A 26670-nucleotide genomic window follows, 5' to 3' on the forward strand; every position below is an offset into this window, starting at 1 on the left:
TGCTGGCTCTTTCACAGACTTCCCGAGTAAGCGGTTCTCAAAATGGAGTGACCTTCAGATTCCCCTACAGGTTTCTGACTCGATCCTGACAGACTTGAGGATCTACACCTCACACAGACTCTAGGAATTATTGAAGGTGCTGGGTAGGAGGTCATAGCGTTGACCTCTCACACGACGAAGAAGCAAAGGACTGTATTTGTCAATACATCTTTTTTAATCCTAGTAAATATTTCTTGTGACCTTGTAAAGGGGGGCAAGTAGGAAACTCTTTAGACCACAAGGGTGGCACGAAGTCCTCTTTGCTAAACCCTTGCTTTTTTGCTGTCTTTGTCTTTAGAATGAGCAATTGTAAGATTATTGATGCAACACAGGTAACAAGCTGAGGAAAATAAGGAACATGAGGGGTACTCGAGTCGATCATTTGGGGTCTGGTCACATCATCTTGGCCCAACTGGTCACCTGAAAATAGTTTGCCAGCTATCAGCATTCCCGACCCTGTCTGCCAAAGAGCATCCTCGAAACAAGGGAACTGGAGGAGGATGCTGGAAGAACAGTTCAGGGTATCAATCATCAGCTAGGACCGGGGTAGGGTGATGATGCTAGTGTGTCCTCACCCCACAGAGGGACCATTTTCAGTTGTCTCTCTCCAAGAGCCTTACCAGGATGGGGGCCTCAGCTACCCTGCTACTCAATAGCCATCTGACAACTATGCTAGCCAGGGGCCTCCCTCATCCCTCCTCCGTCTAAGCGCCATCTTGTCAGACAGTTCCTAGACTATCCCCACGCCACACCATAGTTCTTGGTTCTTAGCTCACTTTGAAGGAACATAAACCAAGATGGGGGCAATATTATTATTTTAAAAGTATCCAATTGCAGAAGTAGGCTGAGCATAGGACTCAGTTCCTGGGTACCTGGTCTGCGGGTCTTGAAGAGTATACCTTATACCTAGCACCCTCAACTCTAAGGAAACATCAAGAACCTATGAAAATGATAAGCTAACTCCTGCCCTCAAGAAAGGCATAATATTGACTAAAAAAGATTGCATGGGGGCTAGTTCTAAGAGTGTGTAAACTTGGTATTAAAGATGGGGAATGCTTCTGAAAGGAGCAGGACTAATAACTTTAGCAAATGAAGATAGTTTCATTTAATACTAATTACATTTATATACTGGAATAGGATTAGGAAGCCTGATTATGATCTGTGGACCAGGTGTCCCAGCTCATTCTTTTCTGATCGATCAACGTCTTGTCATTCTACTGGATGGTGGGAGGGGGAGCGTGGGAGGCTGAGCCTCTGTGCTTAGCATGATCTCCCCACTGCAGCTCCTCCCATGCTCAGCCACCAGCCTGACCTTGGTATGGGTCCCTGGTGATCCCTCTGTGGCTCAACACTACAACACAGCAAGATATGACCTACCCCACCATCTGTCTCAAGTGGCTGCTCGCTCCCCAGGCTCCAGGGAAGGGGACATGAGCATGCCTACATGCTGGTTGGGCCCTGGTGTGAATCAAGCAACCACAGGGCACACACCCCCAGCTGCTGTGACAGAGACCCAGTCACAATCAGTTTGTTCATGGGGGTTGGCTCTGAGCTCAGCAAGCAAGCACTGACTATTATGAGTCACCTAATTAGTGGCAGACCACACTGAAGGTTTCAGATGTCCTCAGACAAACATAAAGATAAAGAGTGTAATTAAGCCACTGGCCCTAGGCTGGCTGCTGCCAGTGCCCACAGCTGGGCCGGATACTGAGTGGAACTGTGGGACCTGATAACAGGGTTATGGTCACTTGGAGTCAGAGCTATACAACTTCCTGGTTCTAGTCTATTCTTTGCCTCAGTTTGCTCAACCAAATGAAGGCTCCATATCTTAACTAGGGAGCCTGAAGCTCTGTTCATTGATGGGGTTTTTGGTTTTGTTTCTGTTTTGTTGTTGCTTGTATGTTTTGGGAAAGTGTCTCATTCTGTAACCCTGACTAGCCTGGAACTCAGAGATCTTCCTACTTCTGCCGGGAGTGTTGGGACTAAAGGTGTGCATTGCCATGATTGGCTTGGTTATTTCTGAGCAAACTTTTCTCAGTGTTAGTACCAGAAGGGATAGTATGGGCTTTATGGTGCCTACGAGTGCCTCTTGTGAACCACAGTAGACAGAGGGTCCTGGGGACACTTCTCAGGGCTGTTTCCAGTCAATATTATCCCATGGATCATTTCTACAGTTTTCTAGTACCATCTTAGGCTCGTCAAGAGATTTATTTTGCCTTGGAACTGTTATAGGAAGGCTTTGAAATTAATAGAGAAACAGGAATTGTTCGACACAAGAAAAATATCATAAGACACAGAAGCATAGAGACAGCCATAATGGAACAGAATAAAGTATTAACAACTTCAACTCTGTGGGATTCTGCCCACAGGACAGTGAAAACAACATTCTTCTGAATGACAGTAGGAGAAAATACATTGAATTGGGATTTTGTGGGGCAGTGTCTTGGGCCGCTACATCTAATGAGCTTACGGATGACACCCATGCCACCACAGACTAGGCTGTGGATAAGAGGAATACAAAAACAAGAGAAGTGTAAAAAGCTAGTTCCAGTTTCTGTGCCCTGCATTGGCAGAACATTTCCATAGTCCTTTGTAAACACCATTTTAGGAAACCCAATATATTCAAAGCATTGCATCTAAGGAGTTCAGCTGGACTACAGTAGGCGCACAGGACGAGCAATAAAAGTCTATTTACCAAGCAAATAGAAAACGCAAATAAGCCAGCATAATGCGACTATTTGGATGATTCATAAGGTAGATTTCCAATCACAGTTATTCAGAAGACATAATGAGGGTCACTGAAGAATGTTGGAATTTTGATGGGAAGTGTGTTGAATCTGTAGACCACTTTTAGTAATTTCATCTATCTATACACACACACACACACACACACACACACATATATATACACACATATATACATGCTATATACACACACACACACATACTATATATCTACATACAAAAATCAATTCTGCCAACCCATGTGCATGGGTAGTCTTTCGATCTTCTAGTATCTCCAATTTCCTTCTTCAGTGTTTTAACCTTCCTGTTTAAAACATTGGCTCAGTGGGTGGTTCAGAATGCTTCAACATAAGCATGAGGATCTGAATTCAAAACACAGAATCCATGCAAAAAGCCAGGGGCAGTATTACAGGCCTGTGTATCAGCATTGTGAGGGTGGCAAAGACAGAAGGACCTCTGGGGTTTGGATCCACCAGCCCAGCACCAGACTCATTGAGAAACTGTCTCAACGGAAACCATGAAAAATAATAGACCATGACAGTACACATCATCTCTGGCCTCTGAGTACCCATGAGTATGTGCATACACCATACACACATGCACATATACATACATATACACACACAAACACACACATTAAATATAATAAAGATTTTATTGCAAATGTCTTTGACTTCCTGGGTATTTATTTTTTATGATATTGTGAATGGCTCTTTTCCTTCCTTGCTTCGTTCTTAACAGGTTCATTACTGGTATATAGGAAAACTACTGATTTTTGTATGTAGATTTTGTATTCTGCTAATTTGCTGAAAGTGTTCCTTGGATCTAAGAATTTTCCAGTGGAGTCTTTAGGATCTTTTAAGTACAGAATTATATTGTCTTCAAATTGGGATAGTTTGGCTTCTTTGTTATTTCTATTGCTTTTATTTCTGTTTCTCATCTTTCTCTAATTAATACTTCAAGCACTACATTGGATAAGAGTAGAAAAGCATATCATGTTTCTGATTTTTGATTAAAGGCTTTTATTTCTTTTTTCATTCAAGCCAGTGTTGGCTGTAGGTCTGTTAGACACAGCCTGTGTTGTGCTGAGGTATATTCCTTCTATTCCTAGTTTCTCTATGACTTTTTTTATGGAGGAATGTTGAACTTGGTCAAAGATCCCTTATGCATCTATTGTGGATGATCATGTGATTTGTGTCTTTAAGTGTTTTTATGTGTGGCCATGTATTTATTGATTTGTGTGTGCTGAACTATATTTGTATCTCTGGAATGAAACGAACTTGGTCAGTGGGTATATCTTCTTAGTATGTTCTTGATTTGGCTTGCAAATATTTAGAATTTTTGCATCTGTGCTGTGTCTTCTTAGATTGTTCCCCTTTGTTAATATTAGGTTGGTACAAAAGTGGTTACAGTTTTTGCATTATTAAAAATTTTCCATTTGATATTGGAATGCATTCTTAAGTAATTGTGGTTATGTTATACATCGCTCTCATGAGCTTTTCTGACTTTATTTTTTGCTAATAATGTATTACTTTCTGTTTATTTCATATTTATTTTAGACTATAAAAATGATTTTAAACTAAAAGCAAATTTGAACCGCTTTCTTTTTTGTTTTTTGTTTGTGATTTTGTTTTATTTCGTTTTGTTTTCTTTTTAAGACAGGGTTTCTCTGTGTTACAGCTCTGGCTGTTCTGGAATTCACTTTGTAGACCAGGCTGGCCTCATCAAAATGATTTAACGTTCATGTCTAAAACCACAGTTCATGTTTCACACACCTAAAAATTCCTAGGAAGACAGCCACAAAACCTTCAACCGATAGTGTGTGCCGGCTGCAGAGTGTTCTAGGACCAGAGCCTAGCAAAATTCTCATCAAATAAACCATAGAGACTTTATTCAGCAACTGATGAGAGCAGAGCAGAGTTCCACAAACATTAGGCAGAGCTTGGGGAGTCCTGTGGAGGAGGGGGAGAAAGGATTGGAGGAACCACAACCAGACAGTTGAGGGACATTAGAGAACATGACGCTGCACAGAATCAACTGATGGGGACTTGTGGGAGCTCTCAGAAGTGGCACCTGCACCGCACTTCATGTGGACTTTCCAGAAAAGCACGTTAGGTCTAACAAAGCAGCTCACGAGTGCAGGCAATGCTCACTACCGCCCCCTCCCCCAATCTTGCTTCTACTCATGGGTAGGTAGCTTTTGGTGAAAATGTCTTCAATTTCATTGCAGGCCAAATTGTGGGTAAATTTAGTTCAAGTGGCAACTAAACCAATAAGGTGAAATATGCAGTAAGTTACTATGGTTATTGCTAATTTAAAAAATAATTAGAGAAAATAATGAGAAAACTATTTCCTCTCTAAAGGATTAGACATCTGTAAGCCGATACCAGTCTCCTTCCAGTGAGCATAATCTCTGTAATGAAGACAGAGAATTGTGGGTGTTTTATGAAGGTCATTCTGATTGGGAAACTTAATCAACCCAGTACTTATACCAGAACTTATATTTGTTTTTATTGAACCTAAGTCGATTCCATAAAAGGAAAACTACATGTACATATCTTAATGTAATCATTCTAAGCAGAGCATTTTAAGTATTACAGCCAAAGTAAGATTTAAGACCTGTTGATAACCACTTCTTGATTTCCCCAATTTCAAAACTCCATTCCACTTATTTGTCATTCAGATATGGGGTGCACAGGCTTGTCATACAGAGTCTTGGGAGCAGGGATTCAGCAGGAGAGTCAAACGCCCCAGCTATAGCAGCCACAGGGAAGTGAATGTTCACAGCTTCCCTTGTGACTTTATCCCTGCCATGACATGCTGCCAAGTGGCCAGGGGTTGAGACATGTGAACTCTGTTGTGAACTTCAGTAATGACACACGATGTACTTCCGGTTAACTGAGGTTACACTCTGGAAGGTCAATCATGTTGGCTAGAAAGTTAAACAACAGACTGACTCTTTCCTTGTTCAGGAGCCTCCAGATGAGCAACTCATTCACTGGTGCTGCCTTATCTCCCTGGTAGGCATGAGCACTTGTTGGGGTGGAGGGAAGTGTCCTTAGCTAACTTCCCAGAAGTCCCGCTCATCCTCGGGGGCTGCTAACCATTGGCTTCAAGAGTAGTCATGGTAAGCTAGATTTTCTTGTCTCCCTCTGGCCTTAGAGCTCCCACAGCTTTGAACAACGGCTGGAGTTTTTCATGTGACCCTGAACAAATGTTCTAGGGAAGAAATGGCCTCTTTCCAGTCAGGTCTCTGTAGTTTAGAGAAACTCGGGTTCTTTACAGATATGTGATAGGGTGGTGCACACCGCTAAGCCCAGCATTTGGGAGGCAGATGCAGGAGGGGCCAGCTTGGTTTGCTTAGTAAAGAGATTTTGTCTAAAAACAAACAAATAAAATAATGACAATGACTTCTCTAGTATTTGTGCCAGCTAGGAGGAATAAATCCCACTTTGCCATGTTGTATGACTCGGGGCATAATGGGATTCTATTGCTGTGAAGAGACACCATGGCCATGACAACTCATAAAATAACGCATTTACTTGGGGCTTGATAGAGTTTCAGAGGTTTAGTCTATTACCGTGATGGGGAACATGGCAACCTCTGGGCAGACACGGTAGCTGAGAGTTCTACATCTGGATCTGCAGGCAGCAGGAAGAGAGAGACTCTGGGACTGGCTTGGGCTTTTGAAACCCCAAAGCCCACCTCAGTGACACACTTCCTCTAACACAAGATCACACCTCCAAATCCCTCTCAAACAGCATCACTCGCTAAGGACGAAGCCTTCAAAGATATGACCCTATTCAAATCACCACAGATAGAACCTCTGTCGGGACCTGGCAAGGTATCACTTCACCTCCCATACAGAAGGTGGTCGCCTAGCCCTTTGATAGTGAGACAAACTGACACCATCCAAAGCAAGTGGTCAGGATATGCTAACGCCGCTCTGCTCCTTCTTTGTAATTTTGGAGGTTACCTGGGAAAGAGGTGTTAATTCATTCTACGTGACAGACTGGCCTACAGAGCAGGAAGATGGATATGAAGATGTGACAAAAATGGACATAGACAAAGTGTAGACATGACCGCAGAGCTGATGCACAGGTCCTTGGAGCATTTATTATGGCTTCTAGTTTTGTGTTTTTATGGGTTTCCTGTATGACAAATCTCTGAGTGTGTGTGTGTGTGTGTGTACATCTATATGTATTCTTTGTGCTTTTTATTTGGCTTTTTTTTTTCTTGTTTGTTTTGTGCTATTAAGTTTTGCTTTTGTTTTATCGTATTATTGTTGTTTAGATGCCTGGTTGTTGTCTAATGAGAGACAGAAAGGATTTGATTGGATGGGAGGGGAGTAGGAGAGGAACTCAAAGAAGTTGGGAGAGGGGCTGTAATCAGAATAAATTATATAAAAAAGTTCTATTTTCAATCAAAGAAAAATAGAACAAACAACAACAACAAAAACTAACCAAACAAATAAGCAAACAAAACCCGGGATACCTTTCTAAGAGTAAATGAGGGAGAGTTGGTAGGCACAGCTGTGCTGTTGGTAGGAGATACAGTTTCAAATGTTCTAGAGCACAGAACTTAAATAGCTACAGTTGTAACCATTAATTGGATATTTCAAATTAGCTGGTAGAAAGGACTTTGATCCAAACACAAAAGAAGTGACAGATGGGAGATGTGCTAGTTACATTTTATACAGTGTTTTGAAATATCACCCATATCTACGAAATGTACACACACTATATGCCAATTTAAAATGAAAAAAGAAACAGAGTTTTGCTGTTGTTGTTTTGTTTTTAAAAGAGTAGATGAGAAATCCAGTCTAAGGGAAGTCAGAAAGCACGGGGCTCCCAAGTCAGGACCGACAGTGCCAGGACAGAAGCCCAAGTTCTTAGATTCCAGCCTAGGGTTCCTCTATTGGGAGATTCAGTGAGCACATAGAAGGGGAAAGACTGGTGAAACCAGGAGTCCTTAGCAACTGCTCATCCAGAAGCAAGCTCTAATAGGCAGCAGTGGAGAGGACAGCATGGGAAGCCACACGAACCTGCCTTTCCCCAAGGGTTATGACCTAATGTCTGGCATGGGGCTGGAAAAGAAGTTCTGATGCTATGACATTTCTAGATGCCTGTCTTTGATGCATAGCCAAAACTAGCTCCCAGGGCTGGGGTCCTTGCTGCCCAAGGTAGATGGTCTGAGTTAGAGACCTGGGACCCACATGGTAGAAGGAGAGAACCAAGTCCACAAAGTTCTCCTCTGACCTCCGCACAGATGCTGTGGATGTTGTGAAATATTACTTTAGCTCTGTAAAGCTGTGTCGCATGCGTTTATGCCGCATTCATTTAGCAGTGTAAAGATGTGTTGCCTTGCCTGCCTGGGCAACCTGATTGATCTAATAAAAAGCTGAACAGCCAACAGCGAGGCAAGGCTAGACAGACAGACAGACAGGTCTGGTGGGAAGAGAGAATAAAGTAGGAGGAGGAATAAACCTGGAGATAGGAGAGAATGAGAAGAGAATGAGGGAGAAAGAAGGGAGATGCCCGGGGCTTAGCTGAGCAGCTACCAGCCAGCCAGACATGGAATAGGATGCACAGAATGGAAGAAAGGTAAAAAGCCCCAAAGCAAAATGCGGATGAAGAGAAACAGGTTAATTTAAGTTATAAAAGCTAGTGGGACAAGCATAAGACAATGAATATGAGTATTTATAAGCAATATTAAGTCTCTATGTCATGATTTGGAAGCTGGTTGGTGGCCCAAAAGAAAGCCTGCTACACATATGCATCTTGGTATGCTCTAACTTTTATACATAAATAAATAAATGTAATAAAAAGTTGTTAGGGATGGTGGTGCACACCTTTAGTACCAGTACTTGAGAGACAGAGGCGGGCAGATCTATATGAGTTCGAGGCCAGCATGATCTAGCCAAGACTAGATAAATTATGAGTATATACAGTATACCAGTTACATTGTAGAATCTCGGACTCATGCCCAACTCACTTTGGAGCTTCTGATTCTGCCTGCCTGGTGTGGGATTTAGGAATCCAAATTCTTACCAAAGTCTTGTGATTCTTACGATTGCCTTGGTAAGGTAAACACATGTAGAACAGGACCAGCAGAGGCTTTTGGGAAGGGGTCATATGGTACTGATTTTATACATTCTAGGCCTCACAATCTTTGCTAAGATACTCAGCTTTGTAACTCAGGCACAAAAATAGTCATAGGTAACACATTAAAGCCAATATAGCTGTGATCTGATGAGCTCTATGGACAAATCATTGGTCCTCCTCCGTCCCACATCTAGAATGTTCCACTGACTCATGAATCCACACAGCTCTGCCTGTGGGTTGGCAAACAAACCCAAAGTGAGTTTTCTCAAGTGGGGAGAGAGTCCCCCATGTTCGAACAATTACAAGGCTTTGGGAAATCAAACCCCAAAATGGTCATGCAATGACCACAGAAAAGTGGATACACAGGTGTTTTTAGGAAAGGAATGTGGTCCTGGGGGAATGGCTCAGAGACACACAGCACTTGCTGCTCTTCCAGAGGACTGAGGTTCAGGACTCAGCACCTACACCTGGTGAATCACAGCCTCCAGATCCAGGGAGTCAGATGCCTTCTGGTCTCCACGGGAACCTGCAAGCATGTGGTGCGCATAAACTCACACAGGCACACACATGCACATAAAACAAAAAAATGACTAAGTCAAAGCTACAAGAAAAAAAAATTTAATTTCCAAAAATAAACAGATAAATGACTAAACAGAATGAAAGAACTCACCAAAACACCAGTGTCTCGAGGAACGAAATTCCAACACTGGATGCGCCAACCACAACAATTCTGGCGTTGACAGTGACTTTCGGTTCTAATGTTAATTTTCTGTTTGTGTGGTTTAAGGCATAACTCGGCTGCAAGAAAACGAAGAGAAAAAATAAACTTGAGGAAAATGTACCTGAATCAGTGCCCCAGATGAACAATTACAAGACATTACTAAGCTAACCCTGTGCAGGAAATCAAACCCCAAAATGTTCGTGCAATGGCCACAGGAAAGTGGATACACAGGTGTTTTCAAGAAAGGAATGTGGTCCTGGGGGAATGGCTCAGAGGCACACAGCACTCGCTACTCTTCCAGAGGACTGAGGTTCAGTTCTCAGCACCCCCAACCTGGTGAGTCACAACCTCTCACTCCAGATCCAGGGAGTCAGATGCCTTATGGTCTCCATGGAAATGTGCAATCTGCATGCGGTGCACAGAAACACACTCTCTCTCTCTCTCTCTCTCTCTCTCTCTCTCTCTCTCTCTCTCTCTCTCTCTCACACACACACACACACACACACACAGACATTGAAAATTAATAAACATTTTTAAATCTAACAATATAGTAATTTGCTTAATATCTAAACTCTGTCACAAAAAATGCTTGATTTTAATTTTTTGTCATATGGCAAATATTTCATTAAGACCCACGGCTCTTAGTGATTAGAGATGGCAAGGTAAATAATCCTACAAGACAGCCAAGTTATTCCCTGGGAGTTGTGGTTCCGTCTTTCCTTATGTCCAAACTTTTGAGTGAAATTAGATTGTATTACTCGAAGCCAAGGATTTCCACTTGTCCATCCCCATGCCTTTCATATCATTTAACACAGGCAGCACTTTGTAGTCAGCAGATCCCTGATGGTATTTGCTGAATGACAAAAATGTGTTGAATGCTAAGAGCTGTTCACTCTTCCAGGAGCCTCAGAATCAGGGAAGACTCTAAGAAGCACAGAACACAGCCATGGTACCTTTATAATCCATATTTGTGAAAAAAAAAATGATCCTGATGAGTTGCTTGGTTAATTTATCCTGAGGAGGCTGAACAGTAACAAAGGCTTTACAGAGAGGGAATGTCTAGTAGATGAAGGCATCATTCTTGAAAGAAAATTATATGATACACTGAAAGTCACTGATTCTATTTTTAATTCAACGCACACTTTTATTGGTTGATTTGGTGGCATTTGATACTATGTGTCTAAAGAATTATAATTACCGCTGACTTCTCATAAGAAACAATGGAGGCCAGAGTCAGCGGAATGACTATATTAAATCAGCTGAAACTCATTCTCTGGATCAGAAGCTCACATCCTAGCAGATAAAATCCACATTTCATTTTCTCAAATTCCCAAGCTCTTAGGAGTTGGAAGTCCAGAAAGCTGGTGGGAGAGTTCTATTTTAAACTGTGATTCTAGTCACCCTTCAATGCCTTGGGTGTCATGGCCAGAGGCTTTGCCATTCACCAAGTAACATCCAAGATGGAGATAACCCCACTGTGGAGTTCTAGTCAACCTAGCAATATGGAGGCAGAAAAATTATCTAAAGGGATTTTAAACAAAGCTGGAAGCATCTAAAGTCTCCATAATTAACATTACTAGTGTCTCTTAGCATGTTTTGTTCCCTATGCCCACCTTTAAATTGACACCATGGGTTCTGGAAGAGACTAGATCCACATCCATCTTACGAAGGGGTCAATGGACAAATTAGAAAATCTTAAACCCCTGCTCTTCAATTGGCCCAGCATAAACATGTGACCTGAGTTGGCCCATTCAGAGTGAAGTCAAAGCTTTCCTACTTCCTACACAGCCCAAGATGCAGATGGGAAGCCTGAAATGGCAAAGTCATCATAAAGAACAGCATCTGGGGTTGGGACTCCAATAGAATCACAGAGAAATAATTCTCAACCACTTCCTGAAGCCCATGCTACCTTTGAATTCTTCGGTGACATAAGCAGTGAGTATCAGTCACACACTACCACCCCAGTGCTTCCTAATGAATCCTTCCAAAATACACTAGCTTAAACCAGTCACTTATTCTTACTCACAAAACTCTGGGTTAGCAATAAGTGAGATGATGTAGGTCTGATTCAGCTGCAGCTGAATCATGTAGATTCCTGATCAGCCTTGTCTGTCTGCCCACTCCATATAGATAGATAGATAGATAGATAGATAGATAGATAGATAGATAGATAGATGATAGATAGATAGATAGATAGATAGATAGATAGATAGATAGATAGATAGACAGATGTAGGAAGTTCTTCTGTTTATGTATTGCTTTTATTGGTTAATGATAGGGTAGAGTAGAGCTAAGTGGGGAAAACTAAACTGAATGCTAGAAGAAAGAAGGCAGGGCCAGGGGGAAGCCATGTAGCCCTGCCAGAGACAGATGCTGGAACTTTACTCTGTAAGCCATAGCCTCATGGAGATACACAGATTAATGAAGATAGGTTAATTTAAGATATGAGTTAGCCAGAAATATGCTTAAGCTATTGGTCAACAGTATTGCAAATAATATAGTTTCTAGAGTCTGGGCAGCTGGGAAACAAACAAGCAGCCTCTTACAACAGATAGATAGATGATAGATAGATAGATAGATAGATAGATAGATAGATAGATAGATAGATGATAGATAGATGATAGATAGATAGATAGATGATAGATAGATAGATAGATAGATAGATAGATAGATAGATAGATAATAGATAGATAGATAGATAGATAGATAGATAGATAGATAGATAGATAGATAGATGATGGGTGGATAGATGGATAGATGATAGATATTTGGATAGTTAGACATACCCTCTCACTGAGAAGTTACATAATCCAAACTCCTCCTGACTCAATGATTATTCTAGCACATTAAACATGTACTCTTGGTTGGCCTAGTCAGAATGTAGCCCAGAGTTGTATAACTTCACAAGTTGTAGATGCGAACCCCAAATGGTTACCTTATTCTCCACCCCACACCACTTCTGATGAGAGGCAACTGGGGCTTATTCCTATAGTAGCAATGGTAGACCTGTGAGAAAGGCGGGCAAAAATCAGAGCTGCTTCCTATTTCCAGCCAAAACAAATCATATGCTGGAGTCCAGAACTCCAGAAGGTCACTCACCTCGAATGGAAGAACCCTAAGTCATACAGCAAGGGCATGGTCTAGGAAGGGATGAAGGGTGGGAAGGACAGCGCTCGCTGCATTTCCTCAACCATTTAGGCCATTTCGTGTCTTGCCTATGCAATTGAAAGCTTCCTAGACTGATATATTTTCTACATGAAAATAATAGAGAATACAGTTCTTCAAATAAATATCAGTTATGCAAGACACCAAGTTCACGTTGGCTTGCGTGGGTGTTCCAGGGCTCCGTATGCCCTGGCCTCCTGTACTCAGCTTAATTTCTGGGACAAGCAGACGACAGGTCCACTTGGCCGGTCTCGGCTTCAGTGGTTCAGAGTAGAAAAGGTAGGAAATACGGAGGTTGTCATGATGGCAGCTCATCGCGGGCCTAATTAACAGACTTAAAATGCAAGCATCTTAATGGAGGTCAAAAGCCAAGCTTCCTCCCATTAGCAGGTAGGCTCAGATATTCTCTTCCACCGTGGGAAGTGTAAACTATCACCGCACCACGGGCAGTAATGAAATTCCCTGCTAAAGAATTAGACATCATTCATGAAACGGCTCCAGTATCGCGGATACAAAGGCAGGCAGGATGAGCAGAATGGCTTTTGTTTCCCGCACAATAGTGGTAACACCAACAGCTGCCAGGCCTCAGAAATCACCTTCTAACGACTAAAGATGTGGAGTGGCTTTGGGGTGTCAAGAGTTAGTGATCAGTACCAGGTAGGGGCAGCGTCTCAGAAGAGGGAACATGTGGCACAAGGGTCCCCCTGTACACCCAAGTTTGTCTCCAGTTTTGCTTAAAAACACACCCATTGTCAGGTAGGATGAACTCTCCTGAAGTGGGGGTGGTGGGAGCCATTCTTTTTTAAATTAGTAGGTGCAGCTACAAATGCCTGCAGATTTTTCTTCTGCCCAGCAGACAAGCCTCGCTTGGTGCCAAGTGCTAGAGAAGGCTGCTTCTGCTTCTAAGGGCGTGCTTTTCTTATAAGCGCAGAGCAGGCTTTTGTTTAGAGTCCTTCCTTTATGCTTCTTCAAACTGTAATATAAGAAAACAGGTATGGCCAGGCAAGGCAGTGCGCAGCTGTTAGCCAGTATCCAGGAGGCTAAGGCAAGAGGGTCACAGGCCAAGTTCCAGGCCAGTCTGGACTACACAGCAAGGCCCTTTCTCAAAAGAACCAGACCAAAAAAAAAAAAAACCAGACAGGGAAGCCCCTCTGAGCCATGCCCGCTGGTGTGTGTGTGTGTGTGTGTGTGTGTGTGTGTGTGTGTTTCACCCCCAGCATCTACCTCATGAGTGGAGGTCTATTGGGGCCTGATTACCTTAACAATAAAATTCAAGTGAAAGTCATCTATTGATACTAGTTTTACTTATTATTTTATTTGTAATATAGTCTCATGTAGCCCAGACTGGCTACAAATTTGCTACGCAGACAGACAAGGATGGTCTTGAACTTCTGGTTCTCCCGTCTTCTCTTTCCAAGTGCTGGGATTACAGGTGTGTGCCGGCACAGCCATCTTTATGTAATACTCATGATAACTCAAGTCTGTGTGCGCATCAGATGAGCACTCTAGCAACTCAGCTACATCCCAGCCCTTTGGCCCATATTTCAAATGTAGAAATTAAACGTGCCTTATCATCCAAATATTCCAAGAATAAGCAGAGGGACTGTGAGCTCATTATGTTCATAACACAGTGACAGGATGGGTGGGAAGTCAGATTCTTCTCTCTCTCTCTGTGCATCATCTCGTGGTGACTCTGATTCTATTTTTCTAATGATGCTGAATTAAAATCTTAGACAAAAGGCTGGTTCCTTTCGGCAGGAAGGACTAACCACAGGCCACAACATATACACTAACCCTTTAAAGTTCAATGGTCTTTAAAATTGACATTGACTTTGGTAATGGCATTAGAACATAAACTTTAAATTTCATCCCTGAAGTAGAAAGGAAGTGATAACATGGGAGACCCTGCTGAGATGCTCCTGAGCTGAATTTGAAGGCTTGAGAGGACAAGAAAACATATGATCCAGGTAAAGTAGGAACTGAGAAGGGTTGATAAAAAATTGGAAAGAGAATTTTCATTTCCTGTGCATGTCTGCATAGAAGACTGGCTGTGAGCATAAGTCACCAAGAAGAAGTTTTAAATTTTAGCTGTTTTTTTTTTCATTACATGATGTGTGTGTGTGTGTGTGTGTGTGTGTGTGTGTGTGTGTGTGTACTGGGGACAGGAGTAAGGAGGCAACCTCAGGTTTGCTTCCTTGGTTTCATCCACCTTGTCAGTTTCTCTTTTTTATTTTGCTTTGTTTGTTTTGTTTGAGACAAGTTCTCTCATTGACCTGAAGCTCATCAAGTAGGCTAGACTGGTTGGCAGTGAACCTCAGATCTACCAGTCTCTGCCTCCCCAGTACTAGGATTATAACCACATAACACCATGCTTGACAATTTTTTTTAGATTTATTTTCCTTTCTTTATATGTATTAGTACTTGGCCTGCATGTATGTAGGTGCACCAGGTACATGCCTGGTGCTTGTGGAGGCCAAAGGGGGCATCATATCCCCTAGGACAGGTGTAACAGTTTGTTGTAAACCAACATATGTGTGCTAGGAATCTCACTCAGGTCCTTTGCAAGAGTAAACAGTGCTCTAAACTGCTGAGCCATCTCTCTAGCCCAGTGCTTGATGTTTTAAACATAGGTTCTGGGGATTGCACTTAGGGACTGATGCTTACAAGGTAAGCACTCTACCAACTAAGTTATCTCCCCAGCCCTCAGCCCCCTTTAAAGGAGCCTTAACACAACTGTTCAGAATTGTTTTGGTTAGCTCTCTTTGGTTAGTTCTAGTTACCAAAATGACTAAACAAATAACCTGGGCCTGTTTAGAAATGTTTAGGCTTAATTTTTTCTGATATGATGATGCTGATATGTATTCTCAGTTGAATTTGTGCCATGATTCACACACCAAGAGACATGAAGTACACAGTCTTAAATTTTACACATGTGTTACCTGTCCTGTGTGTATAAAGCATTGGTCAAACAGAATTTTACCGGATTACACAGACCTGGATTCTGTTTGCCCATTTAAGTTCGTGTCTTTATTGTGCCTGAATTGAGTCATAGTAATGACAAAACATTACTGGAAATCTATTCCAAAAATAGATCCAGGGCTCTGTGAGTCAAAGGACTTGATGCATAGCCTGGTCCCCCGAGTTTGATCCCTAAAACCCACATAAAGGTGGGAGCAGGGAACTGATGTCACAGAGTTGTAACATGCATGCACCTACCACACCGTAATAACAAGACTGTTTTAAAAGAGAGATCCAAAGTCTGAAGTTACTAACCTTATAAATAAGCCAATAAACTAGAAAGCAGCTAACATAACTCAAAACAGCATGACATAATAAACACAAGGTGGCAATGTCTTGGATTCTGTTCTTTCTGAGGGCATTTCTTTTTGAAGTTATGATCAGCTGCTGAAATAGACTGGGTGCCATCAGTCTAGCCTGGGTTAGGCTTTTTACTTTCTTTTTCCTTCCTTCCTTCCTTCCTTCCTTCCTTCCTTCCTTCCTTCCTTCCTTCCTTCCTTCCTTCTTTCCTTCCTTTCTTCCTCCTCCTCCTTCTTTTTTTTTCACCCCTGGCTGAGGTTCTGAGCCTCTTTTCCTTAGCTTGTTTAGGTGTAAAGTGGAAATAAATTACTTGTCCCTGTTTCCTCAGCAGGTAGACATGTAGACTATTCATTTAAAAAAAAAAAAAGTCTTCAAGCACTTGGCACTTTGCAGGTAAAGTTGTTACACAAGGTAAAATTGCGCATCTCTCCACACTGCTGTATGAAAGGCAAATCTCTGAAATACACATTTTTAAAGGGCAAAACAAAAAGCTCAGCTTTCAGCTCCTGCCCGTATGGATGCAACTTTGTGTTACAGAAAGCTTCTGAGACTTCAAAGGGACCTCAGTCTACGCACAAAATGGAGGATGCAGAGCCTAACCCACCACGAAGAAGGAGACTTTTGAAAGCCTAAACAGCCTGCGTTTACTTTGCACATGCGGTTTCCCTTCCTGTGCTTCCTGAGTCGCTGTCTTGTCATTGAGAAATCCTCTGCTCTCACAAATTGAATAAAACAAACGGTGACAGATTGACGGTGCTGCAAATGTCAGTGTACGTTTCAAAGTTCCACAGTTCATGAGTGGGACCTCTTTAGGGGGAAGTATTACAGTCTTCACCAAATAAACAAAAGGCGGTTGTGAGGCCACTTAGAAGCAATCAATGGAAGTGCCTTCCACAGGCAGAACAGGCAGTTCCACAAAGTCACTCATATAAGATTATCCTTAAAAATTCGCAGGCAGATACGAATGCCAACACCTTAGTCTGGCAGAGCATAGGAAATCTGTGGGGACAATATTGTGAAGCATTCTCTTAATTTTTCTCTTGGTTGGCGAGGCTCCAAACAATTCTGCAGCATGGAGGTTTCATTTATCTATGAATATCTTTTGAGGGCAACGGTGACTCAGGAATACTTCCTGATTGACACTAGGAGAGCACACGTGAAGCTGTAATATGTGGGCCAAGAATGGACCTCAGTCATTGCAGGGTTTGCTCATTGCCATTTCCCCTCCCCCCCGTAGCAGGTACATCGAAGTGCCCACTGAATGCCTGACCAAAACTATGTAGGGGAGAGAGAACTTATGTTGACTCAGGGTGCAGAGTATACGGTTCATCATGTCAGGGAAGGCATGGCATTGAAAACAGCTCACTGGGCGGTAGCAGGAGCTGGTTATACTCTAGAGAAAGCTTGAGCTAGAACCTGGCCAAGCTAGAACCCATGAAGCTCTGTGAATGAATGAAGTCTATGCCCTGGCAATGCTGAAGTATGCATGGGCAGCCCATATATGGCGGTTCTGTTGAACTTGTCCATATTGGGTTTCATGTTCTAAGTTGATGAGGACGAATGACCAGGTCTCTTCCTCAAGAGGGCACCAGATCTCATTACAGATGGTTGTGAGCCACCGTGTGATTGCTGGGAATTGAACTCAAAAGTTCAATTCCTTTGGAAGAGCAGGCAGTGCTCTTAACGGTTGAGCCATCTCTCCGGGTTGTAGTAATGCAAGCCAGTTGTGGTGGCACACGCTCGTAGGATTTGCTGAAGGAGGCGGAGGAAGGAGGATGAAACTCTGTCCCACCTCTTAATGGCCCCACAACTTCCTGCAACAACTGTCTCAGCTTGGGGTCGAGTGTTCAAACCCAGGAGACTGTGCAAGAACATTTCACAGTCAATCCACAGCTCTCATTAAATATTCATGAAGGAACCTCCCACTGTTATTGCCTCTGCAAACTATTAGTCACATTACCCAGGATGACTTCTCATTTAAGGAACTATCACACCTCCAATTCCTTTCCAGTCTTCACATTATTCCAGCAAGGAGTGGGAGCTCCATGGATTTTTGTGTGATTTTTATGGACGGTATGCATCCTTGCTGAAGAAAGATTCCTGTGCCCATTACAGTTAGGCTACGAATCACATAATGCACAAACCTAACTCCAAACAGCCTAGAGAGGATGGAAGATGATTTAGCACTTATGCAGAGTGGAAATATGAAAGCATGCAGGCCCAGGCTCTGTGGAGGCAGGACCACAAACTGATCAGAGACACAGGTTTGTCTCTGTACAACTTCCTCTCTTACTGCATGACTTCTATCTGTAAGTACGGCCCAGGTGTATGCTGGAGACCCACACATCGTGTTCGCATCCAGGCAGCACCGTTACCTGGTATATGGTTGCCATGGTATTACTAAGGCTGGGGGAGGGAGTGGAGGGAGTGGGTATAGAGGGTAGGGTGTGGCGAGGCAACTGTAGTCTTTACTAAAGTCCCTTAGGTTTTTCTTATGAATCACTTTCAGCTTTCACTTTTTTCTTATCTACTCCACCTGTCCCAGCCCTTCTTACACCCTTATTTCTTGTCCATTATCATCGTTTTTGCCAACTTGACTTGTAGCCAGTCTTTCCTTTAGGCTTCCCGATATTCTATTTATTTATTTTAAAATATTTTTCTAAGTGTACAAAATAAGGGGATGTGACATTTTTAATATATATACACACACACACATCATTGTTCAGATTTGCTCTCCCAACACCCTCTCTTGTTCCCCATTCCTGCTGATCCCCACCCTCCTTCCCCACAAAAGTCCTCTGCTTCATGTCATGTATATGTATACATAAATACACATAAATACACATGTATATGTATACATAAATACACATAAATCTGGGTTCCTTGTATGACAGAGAACGTGATATTTGCCTTTTTGCCCCCTCTCATTATCCTCTCTTGTTTGCCTTCCCTTTAGACACCTTCCGCCCCACACAGTCTATCCTCTATGTAGCATCCTATTTATGTGTGCATCACATAGGTGCCATATGGAAAACAAGTGATAGTTGGGTCTGTTTTGTTTAACACGAAAATCTCCAATTCCCTTCTTTTTCCTGCAGATGACATAATTTAATCCTTCTTTTGCACCTGAGCTGAGCTCCGTGTTGTTTATATAGCACGTTTTCTTTGTCCATCCCATCTGAGGATGAGTGTCTACGCTGGCTCCGTAACTGAGCTGTTGTGTGTGGTGTACAGTAAACACGGGTGTGTAAGGATCCCTGTAGTGTGCTCACATCGATTTCCTTGGCTATATCCCCAGGACTGCATAGCCGGATCGTGCGGTAGTTCTATTTTCAGGTTTCTGAGGAATAGTGACCAAACCAGTCTGCGTTCTCACCAGCCATAACTAATGGTCCTCCTGTCTCCGCAGCCCCACTAGCGTTTGTTGGCATTTGTTACCTGCAGCCATTCTGACTGGGCTGAGGAAGTTTCAAAGAAGTTTGATTTTGCATTCCCCTGATGGCTAAGGCTGTTGAACATTTTTTTATATATATTTTTATTGGCCATTTCTGTTTCTGTTTTTTGTTTTGTTTTGTTTTTTGAGACAAGGTTTCTCTGTGTAACTTTGGTGCCTGTCCTGGAACTCACTCTGTAGACCAGGCTGGCCTTGAACTCACAGAGATCCGCCTGTTTCTGTCTCCCGAGTGCTGGGATTAAAGGTGTGCGCCACCACCGCTTGGCCTGTTTCTATTTTAAGAACAGCTTGTTCTATTCATTTGCTTGTTTATTAACTGGATGATTTGTAGCCATTTTCTATCAGAAAACTGTGTTTTGTGAGTTGAATGGAGCGGCTGGGGTGGTTTCGTCAGGTCTAGATTACAGGTGTTTTCTAGGTTAGCATTCCTGAGATCAGCCCTGCAGTAAGCCTCACCTGACAATCACAGTGCCACAGGCAGCCACGGTGGCATGGTCGTCTTTATTTGTTCAAGGGCAGTTTCAGTTACCACTTCACAAGAGCTGTGTGCTAGGTATACAGTATTTTGAGCTTAGTAGCTTCTGACAATGTCTTCTCAAGGACTGTAGCGTGTTTTGACACTGAAACAAACAAATGTTGTGGTTCCAGAAAGGCCAGAGACCGAGCAGCAGGCTACACATTTGCCATCAATAAAGCAAATATTGCTTATCGGAAGAATGGAGGTCATTCCACATTTTCTTGCAGTGCAACTACTGAGTGTGTTTTTAGGAGCAAAATAAAAGGTGATACTCAAAAGTAGATGAAGTTGTGCTATGCTTTGTTACTGAAACTCATGTAGAATATTTCCCCCATCACCCCCAAAACACTGCATTTAAAGGAAATGTAAATAGCGTCTTGTCTAGGAAGAGAGGAGAGGAATTTCAAGCCAGGGCTTCCATGACTGAAGCTGTTCTGGACTTGCGTTCAGACGTTGTGTCATGGTTTAATTGGCCACATTTTCCCCCCCACATGGCACACGAAATAAAGTTGTATCTTGCAGATGGATGATGTCTTGGATTTGATATGATTAGGGGTTAATTCACTTTTTTAAATTAAATAGCACCCTGAACAAGTAACTCATATAGCTGTTAAAAACATGACAGGTTTTTGTACAATACACATACACTTGCAAAGGAGATTCGCTGTTGGCTTCTAGACAGTGCTCAAAGCCACCAACCCCCACTGCGCAGCATGTTAGCATCTGCATCAGGACGATCCCGAGCTGCTCTAGTTTCCCTTCTTCTGCCTGGGTGTCAGGGGTGGTACCAATGTCCTGTGAACCATCCCAGCATTCCCACAGACACGGGTCTGGGGAGTGTTTGATGCTGGGAATGCTTGATCTTACCATCACCGATGCCAACCACAAACTGGAGAAATGGCTTTGCTGGAAGGAGCACACCATGAAAAGCAGCAGTGAGGTGGAGCCATGGCAGGAAAGCCTCTTACAAAACCCAGCATTGGATTTGCATCATCCTAAAAGTGCAACCTACGGCTTTACTGCTGTATTCCATATGTATCTCAATCTACTTTTTTATAAAACACTATAATTAAAACATTTTAAACCCACCCCTCTGTGCGTTTGAGTGTGTACTTGTCTGTGTGTGTATGTGTGTGTGTGCGTGTGCAAATGCACACCTGCCACAGCACATATGTAGCAGTTAGGCTCACCCACAAGCGCCTTTATCTGCAGAGCCATCTCCCCTGCTCCCAGGTACATCTCTTAAAAAAACAAAAACTTGCTGACTTGGCGTGTGGCTCCCTAATCATTTTCAAGTCCATATGCCTACGGAACAGCTACCCATGTTAGCACTTCAAACGAGAATGCGGCCTCAGAAGTTAGAAACAACTTCAAAAGAGATTGAAGGCATTCTTCCCATTAAACTGTGCTCTTCCAAAATGATGACATTTGTGTATGGGTATTGAGGAGTAAACGTTTTCCCTCCATCTAAAGCTCAGTCAAATCAGGGAAAAACAGCTAGTCTGCCTCTGCAAACCTCATCTCCCCGCCCTTTCCCTCACACAGAATCCTTGACTCCAAACACATGCACTGTCAACCATATCAAGGAACTCACCACCTGAGTGCCTCAAGTTCGGAGACAGACTCCCACGGCCCTTCCGAGGTGGCTCACAGAACTTAAGAGAAACGCTTTGTCTACCAGGCCATGAGTTTACCATAAAATGGCAGAACACAGACCTGACCAGATACACAGAGCACGACAAGGGTCTCGAGGCTTCCACGGGCTCCTCCAGATCTGCTGCATGCCCCGCATCCCCCTATGGAGGTGCTCCAAAACACTTGGCTTCTAAACACTTGGGTTTCTAAGACTGCTTCATCAGGGAGGCAGGGCTGACTAAACCACTGACTGCTGGTGGCTGACGTCACCCTCCAGTCCTTCTTGTGTCCCCCGTGGTTGGGAATGGGCCTGAAATTCGTCTTTTCAAAGTTACTACCTTTATAGAGATGGAGGCAAAATCCTGTCATCTCAGTGGGAGCAAGCTATCATCTCTCAACTGGGTTTTCAAAAGGTTGGAACTTAAAAACAAGCAACCTAGGTCTTTGATACTTTGAATTTTTTTGGGGGGGGGCGGTTTCGAGACAGGGTTTCTCTGTAGCTTTGGTGCCGGTCCTGGAACTAGCTCTTGTAGACCAGGCTGGCCTCGAACTCCCATAGATCCGCCTGCCTCTGCCTCCCGAGTGCTGAGATTAAAGGCATGCGCCACCACCGCCCAGCTTGATACTTTGAAATTTTAATGTAAGTGACTCCATTTGGGGCCTGCTTTTGTCAGAGCTAGCAACAAAGCCAACTTGGCAGGGGAATGGCGAGTACATATGAAGCAATGTGTGTAGTAGGAGGGTGCTTGTTGGTTCCCCGGCCACCTAGAACCAAAATAATCACACAGAAACTGTATTAATTAAATCACTGCTTGTCCCATTAGCTCTAACTTCTTACTGGCTAACTCTTACATCTTATTTTAACCCATTGCTAGTAATCTGAGTATCGCCACAAGGCTGTGGCTTACCGGCTAAAGTTTCAGCGCATCTATCTCCAGTGGTGGCTCCATGGCATCTCTCTGACTCTGCCCTTCTTCCTCCCAGCATACAGCCTAGCTTTCCCCACCTAGTTCTGTTCTTCCCTGCCATAGGCTCAAAGCAGTTCTTTATTCATTAACCAATAAAAGCAACACATAGACAGAAGGACCTCCCACACCAAATGTGGACTGCATATGTGGCCATGTGAAAAACCTCTTCACATATCTTATCATCAAACTGTTAGTGTGAAGCTTAACCCATCAGCTAACTACAGCATCTGCACATAGTACGAGCTGAACTGTGAATGAGGTACAGCTCTTGCTGTACAAGGTGAGGACAGAGTATACGGGGGAGGGGCAGTGTATCAGGAAGCTACTGCTGTGTAATGAATGACTTGAAAATGCACAGGATTACAGGAACAAATGCTCATTTAGCTCCTGGGACTGTGGGCCTGCCGATTAGGCAGACCATGCTCTGGATGCAGTTCTGGACTCAGCTGCGAAGCCCTAGAGTCAGCTGGCCCAGGATGGCAGGAAAAGTAAGGGAAGGATTCCCAGAGAAAGTGACAGCTGAGCTGGATTTCCAAAAATCCCAAAAGAATATTTGCAGGCAGACAAAGGCGAGAACTCTCTGGGTGGAAGGGAAAAGCCAAACCAAGGCTGAACACTGACACGCAGGTCAGTTAGTCTCTATGCATAGGTTTACAGACGAGGTCTTGGATGGGAGGCAGAATTGGCATGTTTGGAAATGCAGGAAGCAACCACAGGAGATTCGAGGGAGGAATGGAGCAGGGGTCAAGGCAGAAGGAGGGAGGGGAGGCTGAGGGCCAACTGGGTGTGCTTCACAGCCTCTCACTAGCCTGTATTTGGCACATCTCTGAACCTGGAGTGAAACAAAAACTCTTATTCCTGCAAAGAAGGTGCTGTCTGGTGCAAGCTGGGTGAGCTGGGCAAGCGGCCCTGCGCTGCTGGGTTCAGGCCCAGGGGATCAGCTAGGAAAATGACAGCCCTGGAGAACAGCTCCTTCACTGAGAATTTCTGTCGAAGCGAATGCTGTCCCAGCTGGTTTGGTTTGGTTTTGAATCTTGCTATACTTCAGCATTTCTTTAGGTTTGCTCCTGGATGTGTTCCAACACACACTCGCCAGCCCAGTGAACAGGCTACCACACGTGACTGAGTTTAAGAGCTAGTGTGTGCCTCTGCACAGTGATTGTTTCTTTTCAATCAGTCTCGGGGTTTCTGTTGACATCCAACTGTATCTCCAATTTTGTTTCAAGAAATCAGGGTTCCTTCTTTCATCTCAGTGCGAACAATGGTTTGGATTCTCTTTCACGTGACATGCATACCAAAAGGCTCACTGGGGCTACTGTATGAGCAATGTACAACGGGTGTTTTCAACGAATGGGCTTTTCTGGAAAACTCCTATGGAGTACGCTAAGGCTACAAATGAAGTTCAAAGGAATTTAGTCGGAATCAATGGAATTGCCTCTTGGTTCACGTGAAGGACGTGGAGCGAGGAATAAGACAAATCCACCTTCCTTTTAAATTGAAATGAAAAGAGAGGTTTGGCAGGCAGCTAAGCAGAAACCTCAACAGGAAGAGAGGGGGATACAATAAATGGGGGTGGCTCTTGGGAACACAAGTGAGAGATTCATCTTAACAGAAGGTGCCGGGGTCTTAGTCCCACCACTAATTCTTACAAAATGAGGAGTCCCCAGCACGAAAGAGACTGCCGTAAAAATTCCCACCTGTTTCCTCATTCTTTCAATTAATTCCTGATGATTCTGACATTATTTAAGACCCACCAATCGCATGACTAGTGGAAACCGCCACCCCCAAGGTTAAGCGTTTGATATACCTAAAGTTTTGAAAACAAAACCAAACAGTGATAACAATGTTCTACAATTAATTAGCACAAAGGCTGCGCTAGGCTGAGATGTCCTGATGGGAGCCGGATGGCTGCTCTTGAGGGTTAATGCCTACGCCATGGCAGGTGGGACTTTCTAGACGCCTTACATCGCAAACACAAAATCAAACACGAATCCTCCTCCTTTTGCTCAAACACATTTTTTTTCTTTTTCAATCCCCTGCAATCCTTTGGAGTGGATGGCAGGAGGCAGATACAGTGTACCGTAATTAACACCCGCTCACCGCTAACACCCCACTTGGGTTGGTGTAAAGATAGGTCACGTACTTTTAATTTCTCACACGCATGTCAGTGGTAAACAGTCCCAGCATTCGTGCTAATGACACCATCTGGCGCGTCCCCTAACTGTGTAGCCTTCAGCCTCCAAACAAGATGTAATGTCAGCAACACATGAAACCCACTGACATTTACAGTAAGGAAATTTATTATCAGCCATTGGTTTCATATAAATGTGTTTGCATGACTGCTGGGGCTTTAAACTCATCACCTTTGCCAGGCGAGCAAAGGTGCAATAAATAATGGATTTTAAGCCATGCATGTACTACCAAATCATTAAACATTTATCGCGCAGGCACAATAGCATCTTGAGCAACAGTTACCACTTGAAATATTAATGCCACTTTTGAGGGTTGAATGGAAGCCATTCAGTCTAAGCGTTAATGATTTTTAATATGTTTCAGTATAGAATACAAGGATTTTCAAAGTTTCTATTTTTTTAGGTGGAACGTGACTATGTATATGTAAGTAGCTCTTTAAAATAATTTTCTCTTGAAGAACAATTACTTTATGCTCTTTTGTTAAATACTAAACATTGTAACTGAAATGTTTTGTTGGAAAAGAGTAATTGTTTAAACCTTTTTTCAATAAAAAAAAAGTAAACCTTTTTTCAACACCATAAATGGCAGAAGAAAGGTTCTTTGGGGATTAAATGTATGCTTCCCTTTTAAAAAACCTTAATGAATTCATCAGTTATGGTTGCAATTAAAACGACTTTAATTTTGGATTAAGGAAACTAATATGAAGTCAAAAGCAACAAAACCCCTTGAGTAACCAAGCTGCATCCGCCCCCATCCCTATTCCTTTAGAAATATGTCCCCAAGCATGCCAGTAATTTTCTTCTATAGGTTTGTCTTATGGGTAGTCATTGCTCTAAGTTAATAATGAAAAAAAAAAAACGGCAGCTAGAAGGAGGGCGGATACTGCCTCTTTGGAGGAGTTAGCAAAGAATAATAGTGTTTGATTGAAAGGAACAAAGAGAAACATTGGTGGGAACTTTGCTTGCTGGACGTGAAACAAGGAAGGTGGGCAAAGCCAGGGCTGCCCTGGGGAAGTTCTTCCTTTGGCTGGCAAAGGATGGCTGCAGATTGTGCTATCCAAGGTCACACTGAAGATGGGGCTCTAGAAGGAAATTTTAGCCCATTCTCAACGTGGGAAATTGTCCCCTAGAAAGAAGCCATGGGGTAAGCCCTCCTGTGAATGTGATTGCCTGGCAGCAAAAAGATAGACAGATGACAGATGGACAGACAGGCAGTCCTGGGTTCAAATAAAGACATGACTTCATAGGAGACCTCTATCCTGTCTTGTAAAGGCTGATGTTTACTTTAAGAGCCTGTAAAATTTTAAAGGGGACTGCAATGTAAGTTAACCAATAAGAAGCTAGAGCAACAAGTGGCCTCCCTTCACCAACACTGCAACTCATGGATTTTCCTCTCATTTTTCTCATCACCCATCAGAAGTGTACCAGACAAAGGGAGCAGGTAGAAACACCCCAAAAGGTAGACTCCACCCCAGCCCAGGAGGAAGTCGGGAAAGATGCTCTGGGAAACCCAGCAGGAAATTGGGATCTGAGTCCTGTTGCTGCATGAATTTCAAATCAGCGGAGGAAAATCTGAGACTTCCTGGCTGCAGCTTGAATAGTGACTGTCATTTAAATGGACCCAGGACCTGGTCCCCTCTTCTGTGTCTTAGGGTTGGAATCCAAGATCTGGCCAAGACCATACATCTGCAACGCTGGCTTCTTGTGCTGTTGGGCAGCCTCTATAAGGAGTGTCCATCTTATGTTGGGCTGGAGACAGGGTGGGAATCACAGGAATGGGGAAATGAATATGCTCTCTCATGAATACACCTA

At 43.2% G+C, this 26670-nt stretch overlaps 1 protein-coding gene across 1 annotated transcript in view; it reads right to left on the reverse strand.

Annotated features, from left to right (window-relative positions):
• The window catches only part of Cfap61 (cilia and flagella associated protein 61), a 250959-nt gene that overhangs the window by 100689 nt on the left and 123600 nt on the right, over positions 1-26670 (reverse strand). Inside the window, exon 17 of the mRNA XM_057780855.1 lies at positions 9559-9686. Within this exon, the coding sequence (XP_057636838.1) occupies positions 9559-9686 (128 nt within the window). The remainder of the gene's footprint in view (positions 1-9558; positions 9687-26670) is intronic.

The sequence above is a fragment of the Chionomys nivalis genome, chromosome 9 (assembly GCF_950005125.1).
Source record: "Chionomys nivalis chromosome 9, mChiNiv1.1, whole genome shotgun sequence".
Lineage (NCBI taxonomy): Eukaryota > Metazoa > Chordata > Mammalia > Rodentia > Cricetidae > Chionomys > Chionomys nivalis.